The sequence below is a fragment of the Malania oleifera genome, chromosome 12, assembly GCF_029873635.1.
Source record: "Malania oleifera isolate guangnan ecotype guangnan chromosome 12, ASM2987363v1, whole genome shotgun sequence".
NCBI lineage: Eukaryota > Viridiplantae > Streptophyta > Magnoliopsida > Santalales > Ximeniaceae > Malania > Malania oleifera.
This window is the reverse complement of record NC_080428.1, coordinates 39,254,210-39,274,346: the sequence shown is the minus strand read 5'-3', so window position 1 is coordinate 39,274,346 and position 20,137 is coordinate 39,254,210. Positions and strand designations below refer to the sequence as shown.

Sequence of the window (20,137 nt, the reverse complement as noted above, 5' to 3'; positions counted from 1 at the left end):
GAGAGAGAGAACAAAGATAACGCCCCCAATTGCAAATTTTTCTATGCAATGGCCTGTAAAATATCTTAAGAAAAGAATTTTACCAGACCTGTGGCAAGATAAACTTGTGCAGGCATAAACTTGTCTGTATCCAAAATCCAGAATACCAGACTACCATAAATAACAACATTGTTACAGAAACTCCCATTTCCAGTGATTAGGCACATATATGCATTTAAAAACATTGAAATAACCATCATATTACCATTCAAAATAACAAAACAAATCTTCAAGAGATCTTATATGGAGAGGGAAAAAACACATGATTCCCAACACAGATATTACTGTGTGCAGAAAAAATATATAAATAAATAAATAAAATAAATAGATAAGTATCCTGCAAGAGTTACAAAGAAATCGTATCCAATTCCAAATAAAATTCTTAAACAATACATGCAGCAGCAGCAGCAGCAAACAAGCCTGAAGTCCCACTAAGTGGGGTCAGCTATATGAATCCTTTTCCACCAATTCACATGATCCACAACATTTTTTTCCTTAGCTAGCTTAAGAGCTATTTGACCCATTCTCACTAAGAGCTATTAAACACTACATGCATGATCGATTATCTACTCCATGTCAAGAATGTGAAGAAATGCAACAAGAAGTTTGAATTAACACTAACACTAATCCTTAAAACCCATAATTCTAATTAAAATGGGAAGTGGATTGTAAATTTTGCAGGAACATAAAAATATTTATCTACAATTTATATATACAATTGTTGGCCAAGGCCACATACAAACTTAAAGCATCGTGATCACCTTCTTGAGGCTCAAAAGGATGTCTGTGAGGTTCATAGGAGCTCATGTTCTCATACAAACCATTATCAAAAAGAGAAGCCGCTCCAGAGTTATCCTCTTGTATTTGTAAGGTGGAGACAGAAGCAGATCCAACATGGTTTGAATTGAGATTCTCTATAGCACCATCTTCGACGACTCGAACCTCATGGGACTGAGACTTCATATGCTGATTAGTCATATCAGTAGGCAAGTTAGATGAGTCCGCATACAGCTCAGAATCTTCAGGTGGCTCCAAGACACAGGACAAACTAGCAGCTGGTGGCTGCTCAACCAAGGGCCATTCATCATTTGGAGGAGCATGGTGACTTATGACAACTCCAGGCTCAGAATTTAGCTCTGACACCTTAGAAGAATGGTCTTGAGATGAATGCAAATCATGGTGTGCCGCTGCAGATGGAGATGCCAATACATGGTGATTATTAAAACTGTGGTGAGATGGATTTGATTCACTTGAAGCCTTGCCATGCGGCCTGCCCATCTTAACAATGTCAGCCATTGATACCTGACCAGGTACCCCCAACCATGCAGGTTGAAACCCAGATGAAGGCTGTGAAGATGAAGAAGTACCATCAGCAGCTCCTATTGCAGACATTTTACTTTCTGTAGGAACAGGATCACTGCAAATAATATCAGAAGTATTTGTAAATAAATTAACTTTGCAAAAAGAAATAGAAGATATTACACCTCAGGCTTCTGAGATACAACAATGAACAAATAATTAAAAGAAGTCTAACCGTTTCCAAGATGGATAACAGTGATAATACAAGAAAATCACAAGAAACTATTATGTTTTTTTCTTCTCCAGCTATTGACACTAATCAAAATTGAACCATATATTGTTCAGTCAACACATGTTTTCTGCAAAGAGAGGGAGAAAACAGTGAACCATGCATTGTTATACTGCAAATGGATCAGTGTGTTACGGAGCCTGTGTAGAGGTGGTTAGAGTGACAGCGGCAAGCCTGAGGAGGATCTCGCTGGAGAGTGGGAAGGAGTTATGGGGTGCCGCATTTGAAGCAATTTCAGGATTGTTTGGGGAGAGAGAGAGAAATGCAAGGGTATAGACAACCCATTTTGGCCCAGGTGCTCCCACCATTCTTGGGTTGATTTTTTATGTTAAACAACTCATGTACCAAGCCCAAGAGCATTTAAATTTAAAGGTGGATATTTGCTAAGCCCATCCTCTATTTGCATCATCTCAAGGCCAAAATCACTTTTAAAATAAAAGACTCTTGTAGCTATTTTATTGTTATAAGAATAAACAGACAACGAGACTAGATGACCTCCCAAGAACAAAATGGAAACAGTCAAAAAAATTACAAAAGTGCTGCTTGCCTATCCCTAACAAGATCAGCCAGCAACAAACCCCTAAAAAACCCAAAGGAACGGACCTAAAGAGCGGCAAAGAACACTGCATAACGGAACCAGGGAGGTTCTGTGATCATTGATGGTTCTCACATTCCTTTCAATCCATAAGGTTCACAAAATAGAAAAAGCTGCACTGTGCCAAAGCACTTATCCCGTCCTGCTCTGGCGAAACCCTTGGCACCCAAGCTTCACCAAAATAGGAAAAGAGGGCACTCCAGCAAGGGTAGCATTCTTGGAATGAAAAAAAGGCGAGCATTTTTTTCATTGGACCTGCAGCACATTAGCACACATGTCAGGGTTGAGAGTTTTGTAAGGCCTTCTGATCTGAAGCAAATCATGCGTGTTAATCCTGTTCAAAGTCAGAGATGGAGGTACAGATCTTGAAGGGAACTCCAGCTTTCCAAGCCTAGGTGAAGGGAATTTGATGAGATGCTGAAAAAAAGATTTCAAGGGGGGGGGGGGGGGGGTGTTAATCTAACGCCCACCCACGCTCTCATCTCCCCTCCTGAATGGTACAAAATGGTTCAAAGTATTAGTGAAGTAATCATCTCATCAACTTTTCTTCCATTGAGATTCCTCAAAAAGCAGAAACCCCATGATAAAGAGTCCCCTCAAAAGAAAAGAAGGCGGTGATAGGTGCATAAAGTTCAAACAAGCAAGGCACCATCAACTCCAACGAACACTCACCCACCAAAGTTAGAGAGGCAGCCTCAATAACCCTTGCTCTCCAGTTACTGTTTTTTAAACCTCCTGCATGTTTTTCCCTCTTCAAAATGCCATTCCATTTTGAGGTGCAAAGCGTACTTCGAGCCTAGGCACGAGTTGAAGGCACACATCTCACCAAGGTGAGATGCAAATGCCTATACAACGGATTCCTGATTTATGAACACATTGGCACTAATATTTGAATTTTAAAATACCAAATATTTAGTACTAGAACATAAAAATAAAAATAATAATAATAATAATAATACTATATTACAAATTCTTAATACCATACATTGTCCATGCCATAACTCCAAAAAATAAAAGAAGAAATAAAGATGCAGGAAACAAACACAGAGAGAGAGAGAGAGCAAACACAGCAGCAAAACAGCGGCAACCAAGAAATACCAGTAAACAGCACTCAGTCTTTATACCAGAGATTCCAGATAAAAGCATAAATGCCAAGAAAAATGAAATGTTTCCAGAAAAAGCAGCAGAGTTTCCAAATAAAACAGCAGGAAAAAAGAAAGAAAGCCCTAAGGGATCTCTGAGCAGCTATGACCGAGGACAGCAGTGGCAGCACAAATAAGAAGAAGAAGAGGATCTGGAGCAGCAGAGCAGAAATTTTTGAAAAAGACAGCAAAGGGGAGCAGGGACATCAAAAAGACAGCTCTGACAGTGGGCAGCAGGGCAGGCCAAAGAAAGAAGAAGAGAAGAAAGAAGAAGAAAAGAAGAAGACTGAAAGCAGCAAAGCAATATTTACCAGAAAAAGTAGTAAAATTTCCAAACAAACGCCCCAAAAAAATAAATAAATAAATAAAAGGAAAGCTTACAGCAGTCCTAACTGATAGCGGCTGAGCAGCAGAATTGCTGACTTTAGTCAATAGAGGAGAAGAAGAGAACAAGACTTGGCCTTCAATCAAAAAAAGCTTGAGTGTGCATTGGGAATCAAAGAAGAAGAGAATGAGAATGGGGCTCTGAAGTCTGATCACAGCTACGACTGTCTAACTGAATTCTGAGAATCTTTTTTAATTTTTTGCAAGAGAATGCTGACTTGCTGAAATTTGAGAGACATTAGATGCAAGATAAGAGTAGATTCACCATTTTTTATACCAATACACACAAATCATATGGTTGAGATGGGGGAAGCAAAGTACAAAGTAAACATGAATGAGGCACACCTCACAGTCTGCGCCTCAGTGCACCTCAGCATGCCTCTATATGGTTGCATCGCCTCAACTCATACGAGGAGTATGCCTCATCACTCCAGTGCGCCTCGCACCTTTTGTGCACCTCCGATTACTATAGGGTTGGGCCCCCTCAAATGGGTTTCTTAGTCCCCCATGCAAAATTCGAAACTCAAGCTCTTGTTGCTTATAAATATTACCCTAGTGTGCCCCTAGGGGGAAGGGACAGGGAAGATAAAGAGTGCTAGAGAAACAACTGGAGCAGAATAGTAAGGCAAATGCAGCCAAAAACTCACCACTAGAAGGAAGGTTTAATTCTCTACAAGCTCTAAAGGTTCAAACGGTGCTCTTTCTCACTATGAGGTATGTAAATTGACTTTGAGTTTTAATTATCGGACATAGGCATGAGCATGCTTAGGAGTTAAATTTATTTTGAATCATGATGGACTCTATGGATGCACAAATCTTTGGATGAATGCTTTCATGCATTTATTGTGTTTGATGTTAAACATTGCTTACATATGAGTTGATCCAGGGATGTTTCAGAATTTATTCGGGTTGGCTATCCCCTTCATTGGGTGTGAACTCCATAGGATTTCATCCCCTATTCAGTACAGTGTTATAAAGCAACTAAGGAGGTCATCCCAAATGCAAACCCATTACAATTTCAATTTTTGGGGTGTTCTACTACTTTCTAAATAAATGGCAGGTAAGCATGTTTTAGCTTCTTCTTTTTTAGCACGATAATACTATCAGCATGATCTCCTTTGTTTTGGACAAGAAAAGATTTCATTAAAGAAAAGGATAATAAATCCCCCAAGAAAAAATAAATTAAATATACAAAGAGAAAGCAAAAATGAACAAAGAAAGTTAAAATAGTAAAGCCTGCCAAGAAACCCAGAAAATACGTCCCCCTTAAAAGATCATGCAGCAAAAACCCAAATAGAGGCCAAAAGAAAAAAAAGATCAATGATAATGCCAAATCTCTTCCATTGAAAATCATAGCATTCCTTTCCAATCAAATCCCACACAAAGCAGCAAAAACTGCACACCTCCATTTGGGCTTCTACTCCTACCAAAGATTAAGTAAACAAAAATTCCTAAGCCAACTCTGGACAAACCCAATTCTCTCTAAACAAAGCAAACAATTTAGTCCACAAAACCCAATCAAATGTTGGATGCAAAAATATGTGAATATTAGTCTTAGAATGTCAGGCCATAAAACACACAAATCCAAGGATGATGCCTTTCAAAGGCTTCCGACTCTGCAGCAAATTGCAGGTGACTAGTATAAAGTCTATTAAGAGATATGGGCTATTAACTAAATAAAAACCCTAAAGGAAATTTTTGCCTACAAAACATCATTTTAAAACCCTAATCAGTGACCAACCAGGAAAAGTTTCATGGTCAAACCAGTCAGATTGGTGAATCAATCAGTTAATCTAACAGGTGACATCGGCATAACAATTGACATAATTATAAATGTATGGGAATGTATTTTCATACTTCATATATACTTTTTTTAAATATATTAGATTTAAAATGTATATTAGTTTAATGTTTTACAAAAAAAAATTGCAAAATTGTAAAATCGCATCAAGCAGTAAACATATTAAGTTATTTCCTCTTCTTAACAAAAACTAAAGCATGGCACTGAAATATCCACTCTCCTTTCAGCATTGAAGGTGGAGGGTTCAAGCCCTGCTGCCTTCACATTTCATTAATTCTTTGATTTTGTGACCAGGTAAACTCAGCCGACACCCAGGGCCTGGCTGGCTTATGCAAGATTGCACCAAGTTGAGCTAGCTGACCATCGGTTAGCTTAATTCCCAGTTTTAACCTGACCCCAAACTGGCCAAGTGACTGGTTCAGCTTAAAACTTGCCCAGCCAGTCAAGCTCAGCCAGTCCAGTCTGGGTATTAAAACCATGCTTCCAAAAACTGCAATGAATAGTAAAAGATGTAGAAGAATAAATCAAATGAACAGAAAATATTTACAAATGGACTAGAATCTTTGTTCCTACAAGCCAGCACTGGGTCACTGCCGAAATGTGGGAAAGGACATCTGGGCATGGAAGGGGTATACGATATACCGACAAGCAGGGAAAATACAAAGACCCTGTCCTTGATACCACTCACTATTTTTTAAAGTGTAGAGACAGAAATGTGAGAGCTTTTGAAGGAACAACTACTTCTTCCACAATCCTCAAGGACAGATGGCTTAAAACTCTTCCAAGCTGGTTTAGTGGGTTGCGCATTGTGGAAACACACACAATATTTGACTTTTGGATATCCAATCGCACAGTTGATTCAACAATTTGTTTCTTCCTCTTTTCTTCACTCATACAAGGGTGGCAAAATTTGGAACCCTAGGAAAAGATTGTCAATGCAACCAAAACCCACACCCAGACATCCCTTCTATCAGAAGGGCAACAATTCAACAAACCTCCAACAAAGAAAACAATGAAGAGATCTCCTCAACCTTCTAATCATTTAGATTCTTGTGAGAACGAAAACGACAATCATCATCATCTAACACAAAACAAGAAATAGAAACATTATAAAATAAATGTGAAAAGTTGAAAATGATAAGGTAAAATAATAGACAAAGAAACATCTCCCACACAAAAAATATCCTCCTAAAAATGATTATCCCCAAATTTATATCCAGTGAAAGAAAAAGAAAAGAAGAATACATCTGCAAAATGAACCTCCAACAACTCTCACAGGCATTCCTAATTCTCATGTTAGCATTCCAATCATTCTCCAACAAGCCAAATTTACTCCTATTCAATTTGTGCCAAAGGGAGTTTCACCTCCAAGGAAAACTGTAATAACCATTTACCCATCACAACCATGTTTTCAGACACCAACTTACAAGGAACCAGCATCGAACCTACAAACAACAACGAACCAAATGATCTCTCTCTCCTATCATTGACCCAAAAAAATCCTCAAAATCTTCTCATTATACTAACTACCCATGGAATCGTAAATAGAAAGCAAACAATGAGGATAGTAGCATAAGAAGAACATGAATAAACATGAATGAATGTGATACAACCACTCAGAAAGAATAAAACCCCCTTCCACACATCAAGGCGGTTAGACAGTTCAGCCAGCCCAGGGATCCAATTATCCAAAAGACTGAAGACCTAGGATTACCACCAAAGGAACTCTTGACCTAGCTAAATTTAAACATCATAAATAACTAAAAGAAGCCAAAGCTGAATACCTATCTTCACTCAATTTAATAAGGGACAATACCACTCATACAACTTACCTATATCAATTTCAAATCAAACATCTTCTCAAACTTGTGCAGAACGACTAGAACATTCATGAAAGGCTCACTATGATCAGATAAGAAAAGGATAGCATCATCTACATATGAAAAACAATCACCCATCCACTCCTCAAAACGATCCTCTTCACAAAACCTCAATCCACAGCATCAACCTACCATGAACATCAACAGCATGCATGAACAAAAAAGGTGACAGTGGATACCTCTGTGTGACACCCCTCGATGCCTTAAGCCACCACTCTGGTCCCCATTTACAATAACTGAGAAGGAAGCAGTAGACACACACCCCCTCATCCACAAGACCTCCACCAATGACCAAAACGCTTCTTAGCTAAAACCTAACCAAAAAACACCTCCAGCTAACTCAAATCAACCCACACCACATCCCAACAATCCAAAGAGCAAAAAGCATATTAAACCCAGCAGCCTTATCCTTATCAATCCCAAACATAGCAGCCCTCACTTCATCCTCCTCAAAATGCCTTTCCAGCAAAGACCCATGATCATCAGAAAAAGGACACCACTCCAACCCTCAATCACAGACCTTGATCAATCTTCCTAAAAATAAAGATATTTTTAAGTTAACAAATCACCTCAACAATCAATCAAGCAAACTCCGCCCTCCCCCTCCGCCTAGCCAAAAAAAGATCCTCTTTTCTAATCAAAGACTGAGGCCTCATTTTGAATTTGGAAAACATTATGGAAAGTGAGAAAGAAAATAAAGTATATAGCAAACTAATGAACAAAATTTTAATTATGTTAGCATTTGATATTTTCTTAATTTTTAATCATATTAGCATAAATTTGTAGTTTTGACAATATTTAATATTGAGAGAAAAGATATCTAAAAATTTTCTTCCTATTTTCCTTTACTCTTCTTTACCTACACAGAATCCTTGATCCAAAAAAACCCTTAATATCACATAAAAAAATCACCACGTAACCCTCTTAACCCTAATATCACCAAAAACCTCAAATTTCCACTTCTTCAAAACCTCTATAAGGTGCTTAAGCTTCTTCCTAAACTAACCCCCTCACCCAACAATATCCCTAACAAAATAATGAAAAGAGCGATGATCCAACTATACATTCACAAAAATTCAGCATGACACCGCTTAACCTTATTGGACTTCAAGAAAAAAAATTGAAAAATAATGAAATGACCAGATTGATCGAGATAACACAACAACAAGCCTTAAGCCCCACCAGGTGGCATCAGCTATATAAATCCTTTTCTACCAATTCAGTCGATCGATGGCAATTTCCTCAATTAGCTTAAGAGCTATTAAGTACTTCATCACTATCTCGTTTCATGTAATTTTAGGTCTACCCCTATCCATTCTAATACTAGTAATAATAACTCATTTACTCCTCACAGGTGCACTACTTGGCTCATGTTTCAAATGTTCAAACAACAATCTAAGCCACCCCTCCCTCATCTTATCTTCTACTGGTAGTATACCTAGTTTAATATGTCCGTACCTTAATTGATCTTTTAATGTTAATACCACTCATCAACCTTAACATTTGCATTTCAACAACTTTTACTTTTTGAACATGTTGTTTCTTGATTACCCAACATTTTGACCCATAGAACATGGCTGGTTTTATAGACGTCTTATAGAACTTCCTCTTCAATTTTAAGGGTATTCTACAATCACACAACACACCTGAAGCACTTCTCCATTTTACACAACTTTCTTCAACTCTATGCATTACATCCTCTTCAACTTCTCCTTCCGCTTGCATAATAGATCTAAGGTATCAAAATCTACTACTGCTATTAATTTCATGGGTATCACTTTAAATCGAATCTCTAATATTCCTCTGTACATGAATGAAATTACATTTCATATATTTTGTCTTATTTCTACTCATCATAAACCCTATAAGCTCTAAAGTTGTTCTCCATAGTTCTAGCTTAGATTCTAATCCACTCCTACTTTCATCAATCAAGACAATATCATCTACAAAACAACATACACCAAGGGATCTCATTTTGAATACTCCTAATGAGTTCATCAATCACTAAAGAGAAAAGGATAATGGACTCAAAGTAGAACCTTGATGTATGCCTAACTCTCCTCCTACAGTCATAATGCTAGTCGTTACTCTATCATACATATCCTTAATGACCTCAGTATATCTACTGCATACTCCCTTCTTTTCTAAAATCCACCAAATAACTTCTCTAGGTACTCTATCATAGGCATTCTAGTCCCTCTTCTTTTCCATAAAGTTTTACATTGATCTTCTTAAAAGATAAATAGCACATTTTGCCGATCTCTCGGGCATAAAACCAAATTGATTCTCTAAAACCCTCAATTCTAATCTTATTCATTATTCAATTATCCTTTCCCACAGTTTCATCATATGACTCATAGTTTAATTCTGCAATAGTTATTATAATTTTGAATAGCCTTAGTTTTTGTTTATAGGTATTAACGTGGTTTTCCTCCATTTCTCCAATCTTTTCCTAGTTTTTATAATAGTGTTGAATAAATTAGTTAACCATAGACTTCATTATATTTTAAGCATTTCCAAACTTCAGTTGCAATGTTATTATAATTTTGAAAAGCCTTAGTTTTTGTTTATAGGTATTAACGTGGTTTTCCTCCATTTCTCCAATCTTTTCCTAGTTTTTATAATAGTGTTGAATAAATTAGTTAACCATAGACTTCATTATCCTTTAAGCATTTCCAAACTTCAATTGCAATGTTGTCTGATACTATATATATTTCCCATTTTGATCTTTTCTAAAGCCATCTTCACCCCAATGACTCTAATTTTGCAAATAAATCTCATATTTTTAGTCTTTTCCTTATTTGTCACTTCTAAGTTCAAGTTTTTTAGTTCGGTTTTCATTAAACAATTTATTAAACTATCTCCACCACCTCTCTTTTATGTCTTCTTTAATCAAAACATTAGCGTGTTCAACCTTTACACATTTTATATTACCTAAATCTTTGCACTTTCTTTCTCTAGCTTTAGCAAGTTTATATGTCTCTTTCCCCTTCTTTTTTATCTAGTCTAGCATATAAAGTATCCTAAGCTATATGCTTAGCTTCGCTAATGGCCTTTTTTTGCATTTCATCATACCTCTTTATACTTCTCAAAGTTTTCCATATTTCTACAAATTTTCCATGTTTTATACTAACTTCTTTTGGTCTTTACAGCATTTTGGACATCTTTATCCCACCATCAACTTTCTTTACTACCCGAGGATCTTCCTATAGATTCACCTAAAATCTCTTTTGCTATCTTTTTGATAAAGCTACCCATCCCATTCCACAATGTTCGCATCTACTTTATCCCCTATTGCCCAATCACCCTCTTTGATCATTTTATCTTTAAAATTTACTCTAGTTTCTAAATTCAAGCTCCGCCACCGAGTCCTCTTACATTGATTTATGTTGCTCTTTCTCTACCATCTTTTAGTACCTATATCTATTACGACTCTATGTTGTGCACTCAAACTTTCGCCTATGATAACTTGACAGTTCCTTACATGAAAGACGATCCCCCTCCTGGTCAAGAAAAAATCTATTTGGCTTTTATTTTACCCACTTTTGAAACTTATTAAGTGTTCTTCTCTTTTCTTAAAGCAAGTATTTAATAACCAAATTGTAAGACATGGAAAAATTTAAAATCACATCACCAAGCTCATTTTCTCCATATCCACGGCCTCAATGTATCCTCTGATAACCTTATTGTCCTTTCCAATGTATCAATTCAAATTAGCTCCTATGAATGTTTGTTCAAATCCTAGTATCCCTTGTACAATACCATCCATACTATCCCAAGCTGATCTAGATAACGTTCTTGAGAAATAATTAACAAAAAAACCTATCCAAATGGCAAGTGATCAACTGCTTCCCAGAAACTGACCAAGAAAATAAGGCAGCCTTCACCCTCAAACCAGAATCTATTAAAAACATGTTTAACTGCTGCATACTATAAGTGAACCTAAAGCCCCTTCTCCTCTCTATTGGAAATCTAACCACATTAAAATCACCACCTACAATCCACCTAGAGAAACAAAGACCATAAACAGCACACGACTCATCCCGAAAGTGAGATTAAAGAGTAGGTCCCAAAGCAACATAAACCAAGGTAAAACACCACTAACAGCTCTTTTTTACTTCTAAAAAATTGAAAGATAAAACAAATCAACCAAAACTCTAGAAATACATCACATAAATCAAACAAATAATTCACCCTTGTTACACCATTTGAGAGAAATTCCCAATCCTTAAATCTAACCCCCCAAATACTCCTAATAACACCCCCATCCACAAATCGAGCTCAGATTCTTGACGAAAAAACAATACCCTGGAATCAGAACCTCCCTCACTAGCAACTCCTAACCTGGCCTTGTTCCAACTGATAACACTGATAATCAAACAACTTCAGAACCCCCACCCAAAAAAAAAGGGCTGAATGCCTAGGTTTAGCAGAAAACAGCATATCCAAACGTGAAGGATGTCCTCCCCAAAGCCCTGAGATAGGATATAGGACATGAGCCTTGTGCACTTAGGATTACACATTGAGGTGTATCTATTATAGTCTATTAAATAAATTAGAAAATGATATCATTTTCTTCACATAAAATAAAATCATTTCCCTACAAATGGAGTTTCATGTTGTCAATAGACCCAAGCCAATTATAAATTTTAAATACCTCCAAGGCAGATGTCCGGAAGAGAGAAATGTTAAACAATTCTTAAAAGAGGGAGATTTTTCTCTTCTTTTTTTTTTGGTTGGGGAGGGGGGCGTGAGCCAGAAAAGCACTTAGTTGAAATAAACTAGCCCCAGTTGAAATATCAAAACCTTTTCAGATTTGGATAATACAAAGCCCCGCAAGCAGCCTGTACCGTCACTACAGATCAAGACAATAAAGTAAAAGTTGCAACCTCTAGTTGTGGTTGTCAGAACCCTGTTAATGCTCCCTGGTTTCTTTCAATCATCAGACAAAACTTGAACCATCTTTCCTAAAGTCCAACACTAAAGCAGCCATTCACTATATCTGCCTCAGCCTTGTAATCCATATCTTTTGTTCCAGCAGTGCTACAACATTCAGAAGCCTACCATTAACATGTTTATTAAGATTAAAATATTTATACATGGGTGCATGTGTACATATGTATATATGCGCATATGCACATAACTCACATACCACCGTACCAGTACCACATGGTATGTACTGTAATCCACATCTTTTAGTCCAATTTCTCTGCATAAGATAGAAAAACCAAAAAAAAAAAAACCAAATGCATCTCTCTGTGTGTTTTTGTGTATTGCTACATGGTAGTCTTTTATTTGGAAAGTACTAAATTCCTTAAATGTGAGATATGAACAAAAGCCCATGACAATAACTAGGTAGAAACAAAAGTATGGTTCCAAGGAAAGATAATAATGAATAGCATCAAATCTTTTTCAGCATTTATTTGATCAGCAAGCTTCAAGAAAACAAGTTCCAGCAGAAAGAACTCCATCACAAGTACAGTGACATTTACAAGCATGCACATGCATAAAAACATAGAGAATACTATGCAATTCGAACTTTAAAAACTGAACACAAAATTCTATTGAACTTCAAAAGTAGCAAAGAAAGAAGAAATGAACAAATAGGAAGGCCTAACAAAACCAACCCGATGACAGATGATCGCCAACTCAATTTATTTCCTGCCAAAGCAGATGCTGAAGATGAAGAACTTGAATAGACATTTGGTCCATTATCCTTCTTGGATGCTGGTTTACCATATGAAACAACAGACTCTGACACCACCACAACCCCAAAAAATATAAGAAAAAGATAGTAAGAATTAATTTACAAGATCAAAACACAATAAACAGGATACAATTGTGTTATGACATACACATACCAGTGGAGCTGAATTGGTTTGAGCCACTACGCCCAACATAACGGTCTGTACTACCCCGACTGCCACGATTTGAAGTGCTACTAATGCCACGAGATCTAGGTTCTGTTATATCCTTGCTCTGAGGCAAATGAAAAGAGAAGTATGAAATTAAAACAAGTATTTGGAGTAGCACAGTGACAACAAATGATAAGCTTAGCAGTGCTTTAATTGGTTTAATCAAGCACATTAAGCAAGTGATTTATAGATGATATCTTTCACCACTTGGAAAATTAGAAGTCCGACAAAGCAGCAAATAAACACATATATACAAATATCTGTGTGAGCATGTGTTCCTGTGCATCTAAACAACTATCTTATATTTGTATTCTATTGAGAAATCTTGACACGCTAAACGGTCGCTTATGTAACATCCAACAAAACCAACCAAGAAGGAATGGTAACCAACCAAATCAAGGTCAACAATTGGAATTTCAACTACCAAACAATGTGAATTGCAAAATTCTATGGATTTTTCACTTGCACGCACCTCTTTTTTCTTTTCTCGTTTGCTCTTCACCTCATGAAAAGGATCTACACATTTCATAAACTTCAAATTAGACATGAGAATGAATATTGACAAAAAGTGAGTGATCCAAGCCTTAAAACCTCCATCATTGCATTGAATGAAAAGACACTAAAAATTGCTAGAAGAATCAAAACTAGTGAAGAGAATACGATGCCAAGTAGTGTAATGACCACACCAAAAGGAAAACAAAGACAAACAAAATGGAAAATCTGCATGCAATAGTATCACACAACCCCCCATAAACCATTACTGTACCAAAAACTTGTCCACATAAAGACAAACACATCCACACATGCTGTGGATTGAGGAATCTTTCATAAAGAAATTAATGTTTCCATCATCTAACATTTTCCGATTTGCTCATTTAGAAAGCAAGAAGGGAAATATTTTCCTTGAAGCTAAAGAATTTGAAACCTAATACATAAGGTGGCCAGCCATCATTCACAAGCTACGCTATATATTCTATGTTCAATAAATGTTTACAAACACACACGGAGATCCACAAAGTAGATGCTCCCTGTCAATACACGGTGACTGTGAACTCATCCACAAACGTAGAAAATAATCGATAAAAATGCATGCACACACAGAGATCTACAAAGCAAGTGGCCCAACATGTGAACAAAAGATAAAAAATGTGAGTGTGATGATGAAGACCATGAGATCATGAAAACACAAGAATAAACAAACAGAAAGAGGCCCTTGTGTTTAAAATTTTAACTTGTTTTCAACAAATGAATCCAATGTCCCATTATATAAAACATGCCAACAAGTTCTCACCCATTAAAAGGAAAATAAAAAGTTTAGGACGCCATATCTCATCCAAAACCAAAAATATTCTAGAGATACATATCAAGACTCATCCATGTACAACATTTCTAAGAACAGCAGCAGATAAGCAAATCAGCAGCGCAATTCGATTTCTTCGGATAACTCCATTAAATGTATGAAATTAGTACTATATGCATATGTCAAAACAAATCATTATTTTTTACCTATTCAGAAAGAGGTATTTTTCTGCAATGAAAAAGAACAAGTATAAGAAAAAAGAATTCAAAAAAATAACAATTTTATGCAAATCAACTCTTCATTCTACTTATTTTGTTCAATTACAAAATGTCAAGAACACTATTGTCCTGTCGAGTAGTGATGGAAAAAAACATGTCAATTTAGTATCAGACATACGCAAACTTTAAAACAAATCATTTTTCCCCAATCAGAAAGTGGCACTTTTCTGCAACAAAAAAAGGGAAAGTATGGGAAAAACAATTCAAAAGAAGAATAATTTAGTGCAAACCAACTCTTCATTCTACTTTCGTTATTTTGATAACAAACTGTCGACACACCATTGCCCCATTAGTAGCTTTAAATGAATCAATAGTATGATGGTACGTGTCCAATTAATTAATAGGTTGCAAACATGAACCTGTTAAAGAATTATAATAAACTAATGTCACATATTTTTCTTTAATATTTCAACATATTTGGTTAGGACCTGCATGCACCATCGCCATTTTTCTCTTAAATACAATCTCAAAAAACTAAGTGTTCAATAAAAGAATTTCTTCAAAATAAAAATTAGGGAGACATTTTCCTTTTTCTGAATATTGGTAACCTGACACATAACTCAGTTCAAACCTGCTTTACCCATAATCTTATGAATTGGATTTGTGTTGACCTAATTTTAGTTTTACATGGGTCATTTTTTAAAGAACCTCAATTGGTTTAAACAAATGGTAGTCACTCATTGGGCATTGACATATTTTGCCAGCCCTGCCCATCAGTCACATAGAAATCAGCAAAATTCATCACAAATGAAAATCACCTTCCTCAATATACATACCATTTGTGCGTTTCTATATGCATGTTTGTCTGCATGTGGTATTTAAAAGCCCAGCAAAGACAAAAATATACGACCATAATTGGAAAATTCTAAACCCAGGTATTTTGATGAAAACACTAATTAATATTTGCTCCCTGGGACTTTAATTACCTTCAACTTCAGGAGGAAACTTCATGAAGTAAAAAGGTGCCGACAAAAAAATAAGTGTAAGGCTAGTCTTTTTCCCTATTGCCGCCAAAAAAATAAGTGTAAGGCTAGTCCTTGTCCCTATTGCACATCTTCACAGTGCTAACTATTTCAATCAAATACTCCATGGGTAAGTCTGATTTCTAAAATATAACACATGAATGCTCTCCAGAAACAACATATCTCCATTCATGAATTTATAAAAAATATTCTTAAAAAATAATAAAAGTAATGTCATTGGAACTTTTAAAAGGCAAGAAGTGACCACAGCATAGGGCAGAAGAAACAATACTTTTAAGCTTATCATCGTTGAACTAAACTTATAAATAACAATGCTCATAAAGGCATGAACATCTACACAGATGTTCATGACTGAATATGAAGAAGCACAACAATATAACGTCTAACATAAATATAAAACCATGCGAACAATTGTTTACTCATAGAAAAAAATAAAATAAACAAATGCTTTTGGGAACATAAAGAGGCCAAAAACATCACTAAGCACATAATTTAGGCTCTCTTTTCGGCTGCCAAGTAAGAGTGAGAAGTGAAAGAATATGAAAAATTGCGTCCAAAGTTTCGATTAGCAGACATTGCATATGGATTCACTCGTCCAAGACAGCTAGAACTGTTCGACTCGATTAAATTAAGGTTTTCATTAACTGAGAACGAAACAAAAGTAACAAAAGATTAAAGCACTCCCTTTCTTCGCCAACACAACGCGAAAAACAAATTTCTCTCATTAAAAAATCAATTTCTTCCAAATCGAAGGAGATAAAGAAGAAAGCGAAAGGAGATGGAGATTTAGGAATAAACCTTGGGAGAGGAGCCTGTTGATGGCTTCATTGGGGTCCATATTACATTCCTTGAGCATGGCGTAGATCTCTGGCTCAGAACAGTTGACAATCTCCTTCAAGCTGTGCACCATCTTCCGGGACGCCGCTGGGATTGACGACGATGACAGCGCTCCGCCGCCGCCGGCGTTGCCCTTGCCATTCACGCCGCTTCCCCCTCGGCTACTCATACTCGCACTCCCCCTCTTTCTTGCCCTCGCTGCTCTCTCTCCTGTTTCTCTCTCTAAAACCTCAGATCTGACAAAACCAACTCTCCGTTCTCTATCTCGGCTGCGCGATAGGTTCCGCCGCGACAAAAGAAGATATACAAGCGCTGTTTCCTCACCGAAAACCCTCCCTCTCCTTCTCTCTCTCTCTCTCTCTCTCTCTCTCTCTCTCTGATTTTTATATTAGTTTCTGTGTTTTGGAATATATTAGTTTCTGTATTTTGGAAATAACGAAAATAGGAGAACACGTTTCCCTCTCTTTTTCTTTTTAACGTTTTTATTTTTAACTTACCTTACAATGATGATGGTTCGTGAATGATGCTGCAAATTAATTTAAACAAACCAAGCTTTTAATAAAAATTTTAAATTTAAATCTATGAAACGGCATTATAATTTTTATATTTCTTGTATAATTAATTGCTCATAGTAAGTACAGGCACAAAAAAAATGGAGACTCAAATTAAAACTATACTATTTTGTGAGTATCTAAAAACGTGAACCGCATTTATGAAATTTCTTTAATTAATACACATTTTATGCGCATTTGAGATCATAGTGAATAAATATTATTACTCAATATATTAGATTTTTTTCTTTTAAAATGATTTTTAGTATGTTGAAGTAAAGTTTATAAAAAAGTAATGCTCAAAGTTGTTTGCAATGAATAAATATATTATATAGTTATTTTAAAATATTTTTTAAACAAATATAAAATTTAGATGGAATGGGATTACACCCAAAAAAAATAGGAAAAATATGGTTAACAAAACCTATGACTCAAAAGACCAATCCACCCCGATATGCCAAAATTTGAAAGATCAGACCCACATCGGTACTTTGTCTAACACAAACCTAGGAGACCCACTAACGTAACCAAATTATTCAATCATAATCCTTCCACTTATTAGGACTGTCAAAGCAACGAGTTGATAAAAAAAGAAAAAGATGTCTTATAAATTACAACTTTTAGATTAGAAAAATTACTTGCATAATTTGACAATAGTGAAGAACCACGTGCTTATCAAACGTACAAATTCAATTAAGAAATGTGATCAAACATCACAAAAATGTGGAAGATATTCTAATAATGAAATGGGATAATAATAGATTTTGAAACAAAAAAGAAACAACAAAACTTTTATTAAATGTTGTATTGGCCCGGATATGCATCTAGAGAGGGGTGAATAGACGTCTTTCACTGATATGCAACTTTTTTTACAATCACATAGATTTCTTAGCAAGAACAAGAGAATTATATCACAGTTTATAATAAAGCAAATAGTAATGACAAAGCAACACAATAGAGAAAAGAGAGGAGAAACTTAACACAGCGATATTAACGTGGTTCGACACCGAGCCTACGTCCACGCCTTGAGACCAACTCAAGGGTTCCCCAAATCCACTATGTGATCCTCCTTCCGGCGAAGAAGCCTATACAAGCAGTTGCTCACAAAGAGCTCTTACAGCGGTGCTCACCTAGAGTCACCTTACAATGGCTCACAAATAACTTTACAATACAAAGAATTTGAAGAGAAGTAGATACAATGTGAAATGCTCCTCTTGAGATGAATATCTCATTGCAAACCTCACACTATTCCCTCTTTGTCAATGAAGTGTAAACAAAAGTAAGAGCAAGAGGGCAAGATGGCACAAAGTAAAACCCTAGAATAAATGCACAATAAGTGTTCTTAACAACCAATGAGCCTAACTCCTTTAAAATCAATGCATAAAACCTATTTTAAAGGCCAAAGGGGTGAGCTAGGCACTAGAGAGCCGTGGGGCATTTATTGATATGAGACAAATTGAAAACTAACCGTTCTGGCGCATTAAATGTTGTCTGCATCCCGACGTTTGTCAACAAGGTCGCACCTTTGTTGACGAGCCCCTTCAGTTATTTCATCAACAAAATCCTGTGTTCGTCGATGAGTCATTGGTTTTGAATTTAGATAGGTCTCGGTTTCTTTTCGTCGACGAGTACCTTATGTACGTCGACGAAATTTGAACAGATTTCGTCGTCGAGTTCCCTGTATTCATCAATGAAGGTGCTCTGAACTTTTTGGTGTTCTCAGTATATTCTTGTCGAGTACCCTGTGTACATCGACGAGATGTTGTATTGTTCTTGTCGACGAAACCCCTATGTTCATCGACGAGCCCTTTACTTTTCTTTGAGAATTTTTCCAGCCAAGTTTGTGTTTTGAAGTAAAAGGTTCTCATATTTGTTTTAGAGACGATCTTTAATTTATTTCAATATGTCTTGGGTTTAGTAAAATATGGTTGAGGGTTTTAGACATCTTGTGCAGCTTTTCTTAACTTATTGAGACTGTGCCTGTGCTCTAGTGATCTAAATGCATATATGATTTACCCATCTCTTACTTGTACTTTTGAGTCGCACCATACACAAAGGATTACAATATCAATTTCTCTAATCTCACACACACAGCCCAGAGCTTGTGCTTGCTATGCAGGATCCATGAACGCTTTGGTTGAGTGGCAAAGTTCTGGTTATGTCATATGTTGCTCTTTGCTAGTTTGAGACTTGCTTCACTCTTTATGCTTGCTTTGGAGTTGTTTTGTGCAATTGAGCTGGACTAGAGGAAAACTTGTTAGTAACCTTAAAGAACTGCTAATGGGTTGATGTCATCAAAACAAGGCTGGAAGGAAAATCCTTAGCCACTAGGTCTAACATTCTCTCCATTTTTTATGATGACAATCTATTAGTGTTCTTTTGAAAAGATGCTCCCCCTCACTATATATAAATATTTGAAATTTTAACAGTTCCTCCCCCTTAATGTATGCACTTTATGGTAACTATTTTTAGAGCTCAATTAAATTTTCGACAGCATGCTGTCTAAAAATAAAGCATTTTACGTATTTTTAAACCTCCATGAATTTAATATCCTATACTTGGTAGTTCAGTATATAAGCGTTTCAGTATTCCACACAAGCATTTTCATGATAAATATTTCATTTTGCATTCAACACAAGTCCATTCATAATTCATGTATTGCAATCAAAATAAAATGCAAAGTTATCACCGTCACTACATCATTACTACATTATTGCTATATGTCAAATGTCGTTAGACCGGAAAAAGTATTACTACATCGTTAGCGTAGTGATCCAAAAATAAATAAATAAATAATAATAACAAATAAATAAATTAATTAATTAATTAATTAAATTTAAATTA

The 20,137-nt window shown here is 36.1% G+C and overlaps 1 protein-coding gene across 4 annotated transcripts in view; it reads right to left on the bottom strand.

Moving 5' to 3' along the window:
• Positions 1–17,188, bottom strand: part of LOC131144215 (signaling mucin HKR1) — a 38,883-nt gene extending 21,695 nt beyond the window's left edge. For 3 of the 4 annotated variants that reach the window (XM_058092697.1, XM_058092698.1, XM_058092701.1), the window contains exons 1-5: positions 16,704–17,130; positions 13,817–13,860; positions 13,291–13,408; positions 13,057–13,183; positions 801–1,456 (exon numbers count right to left, since the gene is read on the bottom strand). In XM_058092697.1, coding sequence (XP_057948680.1) covers positions 801–1,456; positions 13,057–13,183; positions 13,291–13,408; positions 13,817–13,860; positions 16,704–16,911 — 1,153 coding nt within the window. In that variant the 5' untranslated portion in view covers positions 16,912–17,130. Of the gene's footprint in view, positions 1–800; positions 1,457–13,056; positions 13,184–13,290; positions 13,409–13,816; positions 13,861–16,703 lie in introns of all 4 variants that reach the window. The other variant, XM_058092699.1, reaches the window with a different exon arrangement.
• Positions 17,189–20,137: the final 2,949 nt, after the last annotated feature.